Consider the following 14,408-nt stretch of genomic DNA (forward strand, 5'->3'; position numbering starts at 1 on the left):
AGCATATGAAAAATAATCCCTTTCAAATGAGTGTATCTTACTTCTTAACCCACTTCAGGGGTTCCCCCTCTTTATCCTGTTATACTAACTAAAAGAAAAGTATGTAGCCCTAATTTTGTGGATACAGAACTCAAGAGTGGAAACTGACTTTTTCCTCTGACTTTGACTTTATGGGTAAGTTACCTAATTTCAAGCTTGTTGTTACAAGGATGGCCATAATTTAATTTTGTATTGCATATTCTATGTATTCACATTTCAAATATTATCACCTTTTCCCCCTCTCCCATACCTTCTCCCTGTTCTCCCTGCTTCTATGAAGAAGCTCCCATTCCAACCCACCCACTCTCACCTCAACACCCTAGCCTTCCCTTACACTGGGGAAACGAGCCTTCTCTGGACCAAGGCCCTCTCCTCCTATTGATGCCAGACAATGCCATTCTCTGTTACATATGCCGTGGGAGCCATGGGTCTCTCCATATGTACTCTTTGGTTGGTTGCTTAGTCCCCAGGAGCACTGGGGGGGGGCATGTGATTGGTTGATATTGTTGTTCTTCCCATGGGGTTGCAAACCTCTTCAGCTCCTTCAGTTCTTTCTCTAACACCTCCATTGGGTCCCCATGCTCAGTCCGATGGTTAGCTGCAAGCATCCTCATCTGTATCAGTAAGGCTCTGGCACAGCCTCTCAGGAGACATCCATATCAGGCTCCTGTCAGCAAGCACTTCTTGGCATCAGCAATAGTGACTGTGTTTGGTGCCTGCTTATGGGATGGATCCCCAGGTGGGGCAGTCTCTGGATGACCTTTCCTTCAGTCCCTGCTCCATTCTTTGTCCCTGTAAGTATTTTGTTCCCCTTTCTAAGAAGGACTGAAGCATCCACATTTTGATTTTCCTTCTTTTTGATCTACATATGGTCCATGAGTTGTATCATGGCAATTCTGAGCTTTTTAACTAATATCTACTTATCAGTGAATAGATACGATGTGTGTTCTTTTGTGACTGGGTGATATTTTCTAGTTGCATCCATTTGCCTATGAATTTCATGTAATCATTGTTTTTAATAGCTGACTAGTATTCCATTGTGTAAGTGAACCACATTTTCTGTATCCATTCTTCTGTTGAGGGACATCTGTGTACTTTTCACCTTCTGGCTATTAAAATAAGGCTGCTATGAGCATAGTGGAGCATGTGACTTTGTTATATGTTGGAGCATCTTTTTGGTATATGCCCAGGAGTGGTATAGCTGGGTCCTCGGGTAGTGCTATGCCCAATTTTCTGAGGAACCTCCAGACTGATTTCCAGAGTGGTTGTACCAGCTTACAATCCCACCAAAAAGGGAGGAATGTTCTTTTTTCTCCACATCCTTGGCAGCATCTGCTGTCACCTGAATTTTTGATCTTAGCCATTCTGACTGGTGAAAGGTGGAATCTCAGGGTTGTTTTGATTTGCATTTCCCTGATGACTAAGGATATTGAACATTTCTTTAGGTGCCTCTTGGTCATTTGATATTCCTCAATTGAGAATTCTTTGTTTAGCTCTGTACCCCATTTTTAATAAGATTATTTGGTTATCTAGAGTCTAACTTCTTGAGTTCTTGGTATATATTGGATATTAGGCCTCTATCAGATGAAGAATTGGTAAAGATCTTTTTCTGATCTGTTGGTTGCCCTTTTTTCCTATTGACAGTGTCCTTTGTCTTACATTGCAATTTTATGAGGTTCCATTTGTCAATTCTTGATCTTAGAGCATAAACCATTGCTGTTCTATTCAGGAAATTTTCCCTTGTGGCATTCGAGGCTCTTTCCTACTTTCTCTTCTAATAGTTTCACTGTATCTGGTTTGATCCACTTCGTCTTGGGCTATGTACAAGGAGAAAAGAATAGGTTGATTTGACCTCCAGTTGAACCAACACCATTTGTTGAAAATTCTTTTTTCCATTGGATGGTTTTGGCTCCTTTGTCAAAAATCAAGTGGCCATAGGTGTGTGGGTTCATTTCTGGGTCTTCAATTCTGTTCCATTGATCTTCCTGCCTGTCTCTGTACCAATACCATGCAGTTTTTATCACTATTGCTCTGTAATACAGGTTGAGGTCAAGAAGGGTGATGCCCCCAGAAGTTCTTTTATTGTTGAGAATAGTTTTTACTATCCTGGGTTTTGGGTTTTTTTTCTTTTTTGTTGTTGTTGTTGTTGTTATTTCAAATGAATTTGCAAATTGCTTTTTCTAACCCTATGAAGAATTGAGTTGGAATTTTGATGGGGATTGCAATGAATCTGTAGATTGCTTTCTGCAAGATAGACATTTTTACTTTATTAATCCTGCCAATCTATGAGCATGGGAGATCTTTCCGTCTTCTGATATCTTCTTTGATTTCTTTCTTCAGAGACTTGAAGTTCTTGTTATACAGATCTTTCACTTGCTTGGATAGAGTCACACCAAGGTATTTTATATTATTTGTGACTATTGTGAAGAGTGTCTTTCCCCTAATTTCTTTCTCAGCCTGTTTATCCTTTGAGTAGAGGAAGGCTACTGTTTTGTTTGAGGTAATTTTATATCCAGCCACTTTGCTGAAATTGTTTATCAGGCTTAGTAGTTCTCTGGTGGAACTGTTGGGGTCACTTAAGTATACTATCATATATCTGCAAATTATGATATTTTGACTTCTTCCCTTCCAATTTGTATCCCTTTGACCTCTTTTTGTTGTCTAAATTCTTTGGATAGGATTTCAAGTACTATATTGAATAAGTAGAGAGAGAGTAGGCAGCTTTGTCTAGTTCCTGATTTTAGTGGGATTGCTTCAAGTTTCTCTCCATTTAGTTTAATGTTAGCTACTGGTTTGCTATATATTTGCTTTTACTATGTTTAGTTATGGACCTTGAATTCCTGATCTTTCCAAGACTTTTAACATGAAGGGGTGTTGAATTTTGTCAAATGTTTTCTCAGCATCTAATGTGATGATCATGTGGGTTTTTTTCTTTGAGTTTGTTTATATAGTGGATTATAGTAATGGATTTTTCGAATCCCTGGGATGAAGCCTACGTGATCATGTTGAATGATCATTTTGATGTATTCTTGGTTTTGGTTTGGGAGAATTTTAGTAAGTGTTTTTTGCATTGATATTCATGAGGGAAATTGGTCTGAAGTTCTATTTCTTTGTAGAGTCTTTGTATGCTTTAGACATAAGTGTAATTGTGGCTTCAAAGAACAATGGTTTATCTGCTCCTGATTTAACTTCAGTACCTAGTATCTGTCTAGAACATTTTCCATTTCATCCAGATTTTCGAGAAATTAAAGACTTTGTGGAATTTAATCAAAATGAAGGTGCAACATGCACAAACTTATCAGACACAAAAAAAGCAGTGCTAAGAGGAAAACTTAGAGTTCTAAGTGCCTCCATAAAGAAATTGGAGAGTTCATACTCAAGCAGCTTAAGAGCATATCTGAAAACTGTAGAACAAAAAGAAACAAATGTACCCAAGAGGAGTACACAGCAGGAAATATTCAAACTCAGGGCTGAAATCAACCAAGAAGAAACAAAGAGAACTACACAAAGAATCAACAACAAAAAGCTGGTTCTTTGAGAAACCAACAAGATAGATAAACCCTTAGCCAAATTAACTAAAAGGACCCAGAGAGTATCCTAATTAACAAAATCAGAAATGAAAAGGGAGACTTAACAGAAACTGAGGAAATTTAACAAATAATCAAATCCTATTACAAAAGTCTATACTCAACAAAACTGAAATATCTAGATGAAATGGATGATTTTCTAGACAGATACCAGGTACAAAAGTTAAATCAGGATCAGATAAGCCATCTAAACAATCGAATAACCCCTAAAGAAATAGAAACAGCCAAAAAAAAAAAAAAAAAAAAAGCCCAGGGCCAGATGGGTTTAGTGCAGATTTATATCAGATCTTCAAAGAAAACCTAATACCAAATACTCTTCAAACTATTCCATAAAATCAAAACAGAAGGAACACTACCCATTTCTTTCTATGGAGTCACAGTTACACAGTTACACTGATACCTGGACCACAAAAAGATTCAACAAAGAAAGAACTTCAGACCAATTTCCCTTATGAATATCGATACAAAAATACTCGATAAAATTCTTGCAAACCAAATCCAAGAACACATAAAAACAATTATTCCCCATGATCAAGTAGGCTTCATCCCAGGGATGCAGAGATGTTTTAATATACAGAAATCCATCAATGTAATCCATTATGTAAATAAACTTGAAAAAAATGATCATCTCATTGGATGCTGAAAAAGCCTTTGACAAAATATAACACCTCTTAATATTAAAAGTCTTGGAGAGATTAGTAATTCAAGGCCCATACTTAACATAGTAAAAGCAATATACAGAAAACCATTAGCCAACATCAAACTGAATGGCGAGAAACTTGAAGCAACCCCACTAAAATCAGGGACTAGACAATGCTGCCCATTCTCTCCCTACTTTTTCAATACAGTATTTTCCCATTATTGGGCATTCCGGCTAGTGTCATCCCCATTGAATATTAGTAGCCTCTTACATCCCAGGTTTCTAGGACTTTTTATAGGTTCTTCCTACCTCCTAACCCCCACTGCTGCATATTTCAATTCATTCTTCTGGTCTTCTGGGCATCCCTCCTGTCTCTCCCTATATCAGATCTTACCCTTCCTTTTCTCATCCCCCTTTCTTCTCCCACCCACTTTCCTCCCTTCCTTTGCCTCCTGTGATTATTTTGTTCCACTTCTAAGTGGGTTTCAGGTATCCACACTTGGGCCTCTCTTCTTGTTAAGCTTCCTACAGTCTGAGTTGTATCATGAGTATTCGGAAATCTTGGCTAATATCCACTTATCAGTGAGTACATACCCTACACGTCCTTTTGGGTCTGGGTTACCTAACTCAGGACGATATTTTCTAGTTCCATGCATTTGCCTGCAAAATTCATGATGTTCTCATTTTTAATGGCTGAATAGTTTTCCATTGTGTAAGTGAACCACGTTTTCTGTATCCTTTCCTCTGTTGAGGGACATCTGGGTTTTTTCTAGCTTCTGGTTGTTACATATAAGGCTGCCATCCAAAGACTGCCCCATCTGCAGATCCATCCCATATACAGACACCAAACCCAGGTACTATTGCACATGCCAAGAAGTGCTTGCTGACATGATCCTGATATAGCTGTCTCTTGGGAGGCTCTACCAGAGTCTGACAAATACAACAAAGGTGGATGCTCACAGTCAACCATTGGACTGAGCATGGGGTCTCCAATGGTCTGAAGGAGCTGAAGGGGTTTGCAACCCACAGGAAGAATGACAATATCAACCAACCAGGCAACCAGAGCTCCCAGAGACTAAACCATCACCAACCAATGAGTATACATGGAAGGACCCATGGCTCCAGCCACATACGTAGCAGAGGATGGCCTTGTCAGACATCAGTGGGAGGAGAGGTCCTTGGTCTTGGGAAGGCTCAATGCCCCAATGTAGGGAAATGTCAGGGCAGGGAGGCTGGAGTGGGCAGGTGGGGGAGCACACTTATAGAAGCAGGGGGAGGGGGTATGGGATGGGAGTTTCCAGAGGGGAAACCTGGAAAGGGGATAACATTTGAAATGTAAATTAATAAATTATCCAATAAAAAACCCCAAACCCAAAAAAACATATGGCTGCTATAAACATGGCAGAGCATGTGTCCATGTTCTATGCTGGAGCTTCTTTTGGGTATACATATGCCCAGGAGTGGTATAGCTGGGTCTTCAGGCAGAACTATTTCCAATTTTCTCAAGAATCACCAGATTGATTTTCAGAATGGTTTTACCAGCTTACAGTCCCACCAGCAATGGAAGAGTGTTTCTCTTTCTCCACATCCTCACCAGCATCTGCTGCCACCTGAATATTTGATCTTAGCCATTCTGATTGGTGTGAGGTGGAATCTCATGGTCGTTTTGATTTCCATTTTCCTGACGACTAAGGATGTTGAACATTTCTTTAAGTGCCTCTCAGTCATTTGAGATCCTCAGTTGAGAATTCTGTGTTTAGCTCTGTGCCCCATTTTTTTCATCTCCCCCCATTACCGCCCTCCCCGCAACAATCACATTCACTGGGGATTCAGTCTTGGCAGGACCAAGGGCTTCCCCTTCCACTGGTGCTCTTACTAGGATATTCATTGCTACCTATGAGGTTGGAGCCCAGGGTCAGTCCCTGTACAGTCTTTGGGTAGTGGCTTAGTCCCTGGAAGCTCTGGTTGCTTGGCATTGTTGTTCATATGGGGTCTCAAGCCCCTTCAAGCTCTTTCAGTCCTTTCTAAGATTCCTTCAACGGGGGTCCTATTCTCAGTTCAGTGGTTTGCTGCTGGCATTCGCCTCTGTATTTGCTGTATTCTGGCTGTGTCTCTCAGGAGAGATCTACATCTACTTCCTGTCGTGTGCCCCATTTTTTTTCTTTTTTTTTTTTTCTCGGAGCTGGGGACCGAACCCAGGGCCTTGCGCTCGCTAAGCAAGTGCTCTACCGCTGAGCTAAATCCCCAACCCCCCATTTTTTTAAAAATGTATTTATTTTTATTCTTTAATCCTTTTTTACAATCAGACTTCATCCCCCTCCCGGTCTACCCCTGGACTGCTCCCAATCCCATACCTCCTACCCCAAGTCTCCAAAAATGATGTCTCCATCTCTCCACCCCTCCCCACTCCCTGGGGACTCAAGTCTCTCGAGGGTTAGGGGCATCTTCTCTCACTGAGGCCAGACCAGTCAGTCCTCTGCTGTATGTGTGTCAGGGGTCCTACATCAGCTGGTGTGTGCTGCCTGGTTGGTGGCTCAGTCTGGAAATGTCCAGGGTCCAGGTCATTTGAGACTGCTGGTCTTTCCATTGGAGCTGCCCTCCTCCTCAGCTTCTTCCAGCTTTTCCCCCAATTCAACCACAGTGGTCCCTGGTTCATTGGTTCGGTGCTAGTATTTGCATCTGACTCTTTCAGCTGCTTGTTGGGTCTCTCAAAGGGCAGCCTACTGTCTGCAAGCGCACGACAGCATCAGTAACAGTGTCAGGACCCCAGGGCTCCCCTTAAGCTGGATCCCAATTTTGGCCTGTCACTGGACCTCCTTTCTCTTGCGCTCTTCTCCATTTTTGTCCATGCAGTTCTTTCAGACAGGAAAAATTCTGGGTCAGAGCTTTTGACAGTGGGATGGCAACCCCGTCCCTCACTTGATGTCCTGTCCCTCCACTGGAGGTGGACTCTACAGGTTGCCCCTCCCCAATGTAGAGCACTTCATCCAAGGTCATTCCATTTGAGTCCTGAGAGTCTCTCACCTCCCAAGTCAGTGGTACGTTCTAGATGGTCTCCCCACCTCCTACTTCCGGAGGTTGCCTGTTTCCAAGTTTTCTGCTGGGCCTCAGGGCTTTAGTCATGTTCTCCCATGCACACACTACCTGATCATGTTCCCCTCTTCCCCTCCTTGTCCCCTCTCCCACCCAGGTCCCTCCTTCCCTCTGCTGCCACCCCTGTCCCCATGACTGCTTTCTTCTCCTTTAGAGTCTAACTTCTTGAGTTCTTTGCATATTTTGGATATTAGGGTTAGTGAAGATCTTTTCTCAATCTGTAGGTTGCTAGAGCAATAAGACAACAAAAGGAAGTCAAGGGGATACAAGTTGGAAAAGAAGTCAAAGTATCACTATTTGCAGATGATATGATAGTATATATAAGAGCACCCAAAAATTCTACCAGAGGACTTCTACAGCTGATAAACAACTTTAGCAAAGTGGCTGAATATAAAATTAACTCAAACAAATTAGTAGCCTTTCTTTATATGAATAATAAATCAGCTGAGAAAGAAAATAGGCAGCCATCCTTCACAATAATCACAAATAATATAACACATCTTGGTGTAACTCTAACCATCAAGTGAAGAAGACCTGTATGACAAGAACTTCAAGTCTCTGAAGAAAAAAATATAAGAAGACCTAAAAGATGGAAAGATCACCCATCCTCATGGATTGACAGGATTAATGGAGTAAAAATGGCCTTATTACCAAAAGCAATCTACAGCTTCAAATGCAATCTCCATCAAAATTCCAACAGGATTCTTCACAGACATGGAAAGAGCAATTCTCAACTTCATATGGAAAAAAAAGAAACCCTGGATATTGAAAACAGTTCTCAACAATAAAAGAACTTCTGGGGCAAACAAATATCCCTGACCTCAAGCGGTATTACTGAGCAAAAGTAATAAAAGCTGCATGGCACTGGAACAGAGACAGACAGGTAAATGAACGGAATAGAACTGAAGACATAGAAATAAACCCACACACATATAAACACCTGATCTTTGACAAAGAAGCCAAAAACCATACAGTGGAAAAAAGAAAGCATCTTCAGCAAATGGTGCTGGTCTAACTGGCAGTCTACATGTACTAGAATGCAAATTGATCCATATTTATTTCTTTGTACAAAGCTCAAGTCCAAGTGGACAAAGGACCTCCACATAAAGCCAGATACACTGAATCTAATAAAAGAGAAAGTGAGAAATAGCCCCAAAGACATTGGCACAGGGAAATTTTCCTGAACAGAACACCAAGTTTTCTGCTGGACCTCAGGGCTTTAGTCATGTTTTTAGGCTCTAAGATCAACAATTGATAAATGGGACCTCATGAAACTGAAAAGCTTCTGTAAAGCAAAGGACACAGTCTATAGGACAAAAGCATCATCTCCACTTTATATACCACATTTTTAACATGTGCAAAGACCCACCACATATACATGTCAAAGAAGTCATATGGTTCATCAGAAAACTTGACTTGATATTTTTGTAACCATTCACTTTAAAGGGGTCGTTCTACATGGATGGGTTAGCCCAAAGAATTGTATGTGGTCTTAGCAAAAATACCAGATATATGGGTTGAAACAAGGCTAGGTTTATGTATGTCTGTGCCCATCCTTGATTATATGTACTGTGTGTGTATATCTGTGTGACTCTATGTCTTTGTGTGTGTGTGTGTATGTCTGTGTTTTTTTCTTCATCTCTGTCTCTCTCTCTCTCTCTCGTGTGTATGTGTGTGTGTGTGTGTGTGTGTGTGTGTGTGTGTGTGTGTGTTGTCTCTCTCATATGTGTGTATGTTGTAGGGCACTGTCTGCTTAGCCCAACTGCCATCCTCTTTATGTGATCAGCTGTGCCTACCTTCAAGAGTTCACTAGGCCTGCGTCACTGTTGACATTCCCTTTCAGGACTAGAGTGCTAAACAATTAGTAAACTGGCTCCCATCACACATCTGTATGAAATTCTCCTGTAATTAATTGTGGCCTCAGAGTCTCAGAAAGATGTTAGAGCACACAGACTTAAGGATGACTTTGAAGAGGGCTCCGTCTATGTGGCTATGCCGAAGTCATCATCCATGATAGGTGGTTTTCCAGTGTGACTACTTTGAATCGTCCACACTCAACTTTTCACCCACACTTTGTACATAAGCACAGTGAACTCATTAGTTCTCCTGGGTGGACTGTGGTGAAATCATATTTTGGATTTTCATTCATATCTTAGGAGGAAGAGGCTGATGTTATATCTACCACCAGGAAGAAATTTTAGCATATAAGTGTGTGTGTGTGTGTGTGTGTGTGTGTGTGTGTGAGAGAGAGAGAGAGAGAGAGAGAGGTGGGGGGAGAGAGGGAGGGAGGGAGGGAGGAGCCTTTCAGGCTTTCAGGACATTAATTTTTCTTCTTCACCTGATACTGAGTTCCCCAATTTAAGATTGTGCTTCTCTATGAGTTCCCTAATGAGATTGTGCTTCCTAATTTTTACTAGCTTCACTGTTCAGGATGATGTCTTGCACGTGGGAAACTTTGAATAAATATTTGTTGCTCAGATATGGAAGTTGATAAACCAATGTTATTACATAAGCATATATATGATATATGCTAAAGTAGTTTGAGCTTTGAGGGCTCTGAAATTTGTAAGTAATATATATATTTTCAGTGTAGATAAAAGCATTCTTTCTTCTCTGACTTATTCTTTGTAGCTATCTTCATATCCAGTGGGACTAGAGAAGCTGAAAATGCTTCTGGGATTGGGATCAGGAGGGGCTGAGTTAGGATGCATTCTTTCCGGGATTAAGAGGCTATCTGTATTTATATGCCTGGCATTCCCTTCCTATACAGTTATGTCTTCCTGGTCTAGTAATAGCTTTCAAAGATCCATGTTCTCACCATGAAAACAACCCTGTGGTGACACCACCATCAGGGCCAGAATCTAAGTCACAATGTGAAAGCCTCTTATGGTGCATGGAACTGGAGAAACTTGAGTGATGGAGAACAAATAACAGGGAAAGCTACGGTATTGGAAAGTGGATTGTAGATGAAACTTTCACACAACAAATGTGTAAATCATAAACTGAGAAATACAAAAGGGTATAATCTAATCAGACTGTAAAATGAATATATATTTACTATAACTAATGACAGAGGTATCTTGGTTTTCTTTCCTCTTGTGCTGATAAAACACCCTGACAACAGCAATTTAGGAAGGAAGGATTTCTCTCACAATTCCAGACAATAGTACAGTATTGTTAGGAAATCAAGGTGGCAGAAATTTGAAGCATTGGGTCACATTGCATCCGTAGCCAAGACGGGGAAAACATGCATGCATGCATGCTTGCCAATGTCAACTCGCTCTCCTCTTTTCATTCAGCCCAGGACCTAGGTCTAGGGAAATGGTGCCACCCGTAATGGACTGAGTTTTCCCATATCAACTAATCAAGAAAATCCCATTGGCCGACCTTTTTTAGAAAATTCCCCAGTGAGATTTTTCCACCAGTGATTCTAGACTGTGTTAAGGCGATAAGGTGACCCATAAAGGGTCACCAGAATTTTCTGTTGTTCAGTACAGTCCTGTCCCCAATACAAATAACAAAGGTACATGTGGATAACATTACATGCTATATACATTCTAATTTATTGGCTTGAACTTTACCATCTCTGATGTCTTCTAGTCTGGAAGTCTTCAGAGTTAGCAAAAGTGACAGAAATCTTCTAAATTGTCAACAACAAATAACTTTTTGTTGAAACACAGTCCAAGTATAGGGTTGTGTGACCAGATTTCTAAGTGCTGGTGAGAAAACTACAAGAAACCCAGACAAGAGCCGGTAACCTCAGTTCCTTCAAAAACATTGAATTTTTCTTGGATTAAAGATCTAGATTTAAAGTGTATCATTTTATTTCAAATGATTTAATTAAGAGAAGGTGCCTCATCAATGTAGTCAGGTAGACAACCAAGAATAGCCATTGCAATGTACCTAATCACTCAATTCTTTCTCCCCTATACTCATGACTGTGAATTAAACTCACGGTTACAGTTGGGTTTTATATGAACAAAAGTGGCAGGCAGTCTTTTGAAGCATACGTTTTATTTTAAATTGTCACTACTGTACTCTAGTTGGGTTTTAAGAAACAGTTTGTGATATTTTTCGATGCGGCAGAGGCATCTGGTTATCTTAAAAGCCATTATGCTGATATGCCAATTCATACCCCCCCTTTTTTTGGAAATGATATATTTAGGATTTGTTCCAAAATCCTAATGACAGAGGAGTGGGATAACTATAGATGAGGTAGTTTGCACTAATGGCTGCTTTTCTGGAATGTAGTTAATGGGTGCTGGTCTTTGGGTTTGAGCGCTCAGAGTTCTTTATTATAAAAAAGATTGAGGTATTCAGCATGGCTGTCAAACTCAGTGGGCAAAACTCTGTACTTGCAGTGATTTGTGCTGTTTTACAGTGTGGACCTCTTTGTATGTCTAAAACAGTGCCTCTTTATCTCCATGTTCCCCCTTTTCATCTCAGCTACCTATACTCCACCAAATAGAATATTCTTCCCACTCACCCTTCAGCCCTGAGGAAAGTGTTGGAGAACGGTTTCTGGTCTTTGAACCTCTCACATTAGGATTATGAAGAAGCAGCAGTAACTGAAGGGAGAGCTCTTACCTGGTAGGATGTAACAGAGCCATGCCCCACTACCAGCCTTCAAGAACAATTGCATGCACCTACCTTTACAGGAGACAAGCTGAGTAAACACATCTCACATCTCAAGGCAATATGACATTCTATTATTTTATTTTCATAGAATATCACAGTAGCAAACAGTGTTCTAATTCAGAAGAACCCACATGCAGTTGATATTAACGGACTGTATTAAAGGCCCCTGCAAGTGACTCCAACAGCCTTTTGGATGAACTCCAGAAGTTCCAAGAATTTGAAATATTTGCTACTCGAGGAATTTGGAAGTTTCTCTTCTGTAAAATTTTTGGGGGAATAACCCAGCGAACAGTTTGGGGAATAACATCCATTGAGTCTGCTGGTACACAGACATAAAAAAAGGGCTGGCTTTCTTTTCTTTCTGAATAGAATCTGATGTTCTGCCAATGGGCATTTGCATTTGGCCCTAGCATCTGATGGGCTTGTCTCTTCTTTGTCTGCCTCTGTTTACTGTGTAAGTGACTGTGATGTGAGCTCTGATAGACACCGGACTTTCCATATATATCAGATCTAGCCTTCTTTCTGTCACTGAGTTGTGGATTCATGTGAGAGTTGCCATGTTTTTTTGCAAGATTCAATTTAACACCTGACTCCGTTGTTACGGAGGTTAAAGAGAAGCTTGTTCTACTCCATGTGGTCTCGGTCCAGTGCTTCCCATTATCAAACGTTATGGAAGATGATGTAGACTCGATTTCCACAGTACTAGATGAATTGTGAGTCAACCAGTCAGTACGCTGCATTTTGGAGTTTGACCTACATTTCCTATGCTGAGGCTGATAGAGAGGTTGTGCCTCAGGGGGTGTTTGTTTTCTAAGGGTTCTAGTATGGCTGTCCTTTGGATCTTCACGGGAAAGTGGTTTCAAATAAGTTGTTTTATCACCTATGTGAATATCTGCTGATGGAACACCATTAAGTACCGCAGACGGAAAATCTTCTGAATCCTGAGTTAAGTAGAAATTGGTTTCTATAAACACACATTCCTCGCTGTTACTTTCTTCAGGAGCTTCATGTTCCCCAATCTCAGTTGAAGTCTCAGTATTTGTGGGGACCTTCGTCCAGTCGTCAGAAATCCAAGATGAATGTGAACCAGCAGTATTTTGCTGAGTTCCTGAAACAGAATGCTTGTATGCACTGGCTTTTTGAAAACATACATGGGATTTTTTATCTTTTTCTGATGTCATCTGTAAATTTAAATCTGAAAGAATTATATCATTTTGTTCAGTGCCTTGTAGACAAGGGTAAAATGTATTAGTTGGCTCCTGGATGTTTCTGAAGCATAATGAGCTTTCTTGTGGATTTACCTTTGGGAAAGAAACATGTTGTAAAATTTCTTTGTCAAAGGAAAGAGTACTGCTTTCCGCACTGCCACCGACTTCGTTACGTGGTGACCCTGAACACTTACTTACCTTGGAAGTGTGTTTGGGAAGTGCCTTTGGTGTAGAGACCACAGTGACAGAAGGATTAGGGAGAGAGCGGAGATATTTATGTTGCAAATCACTGTCAATTTCACAAAAAGACTTTTCATCAAACAGTACTACAACTCTGTTTGTTCGTTTTGGCACTTTTGTGGCAGAATGGATACACTTAAACAAGGGTTTTGGTTTATCCTGGTCATTGGCTAAGGCATAGGATTGCGCAGCTATTCTGGGAAGGCCCCTTGTTTGTATCTCCATTGTTTTTGTACAAAGATGCCTGAAAAGGTTGTCCTTTTCTTTCTTTGAGAACTTGTGGAGAACATGCGTTAAGGGGAGATTAATCAAACTTGCCGACAATGTCACACTTTTTCGCTTTTTGATGTCCTTTGGTTCTGTCATGCCCTTGTTGCCACTTGAAACTTTAGTTGTTGATGTCTTTACACAGCTGAGGGGAGGAAAATCTCTTTCATATTTGTTTTTTAAGTTGGCACATATATCAACTTTTGGAGGCTTACATTTTGTTTTTATAGGTTTCAGATGAAACTTGTGACTGTGATCTTCTGAAATAGTCCCTGCGGGGTGAGAGTCATATTTCTGTAAGGATGCTTTCACTATCTCTGGTATCTGATTCAATTTTATCTCAGTTGCTTTGCAAATTAGATGCATCGAAAGCTTATTTTTTAATTCTGGAGTAAGCTGTTTTAAGAGAGGCGTATGTAGCAATGAGGCACATATTTTTGGTGTGGTTGGACTCTCCGGCAAAGGAGATGCTTTTGCGTCACCAGGCTTGTAGGCTTCTATTTCCCCTGGTCTTTCAGGAAGAACTTGTTTTTGGATTTTATTTTCTACAGGGACTTCAAAGACGCCTTTAAGCATTTTATAAATGGGAAACAAATGTTCTATAAGTGTTTTGTCTTCATTTTTTCTATCTTGAAATATTGTGGGCATAGTTCCTGGAACAGCTTCCCCTTGCTTTGAAAGCAAGGGACATTCTTT

At 40.6% G+C, this 14,408-nt stretch overlaps 1 protein-coding gene across 1 annotated transcript in view; it reads right to left on the reverse strand.

The window, feature by feature from the left end:
* Positions 1-12,140: 12,140 nt before the first annotated feature.
* Positions 12,141-14,408, reverse strand: part of Ccdc168 (coiled-coil domain containing 168) — a 37,784-nt gene continuing 35,516 nt past the window's right edge. The window contains 1 exon segment of the mRNA XM_032899731.1: positions 12,141-14,384. Within this exon segment, the coding sequence (XP_032755622.1) occupies positions 12,141-14,384 (2,244 nt within the window).

Source organism: Rattus rattus, chromosome 4 (genome assembly GCF_011064425.1).
Source record: "Rattus rattus isolate New Zealand chromosome 4, Rrattus_CSIRO_v1, whole genome shotgun sequence".
Classification (NCBI taxonomy): Eukaryota; Metazoa; Chordata; class Mammalia; order Rodentia; family Muridae; genus Rattus; species Rattus rattus.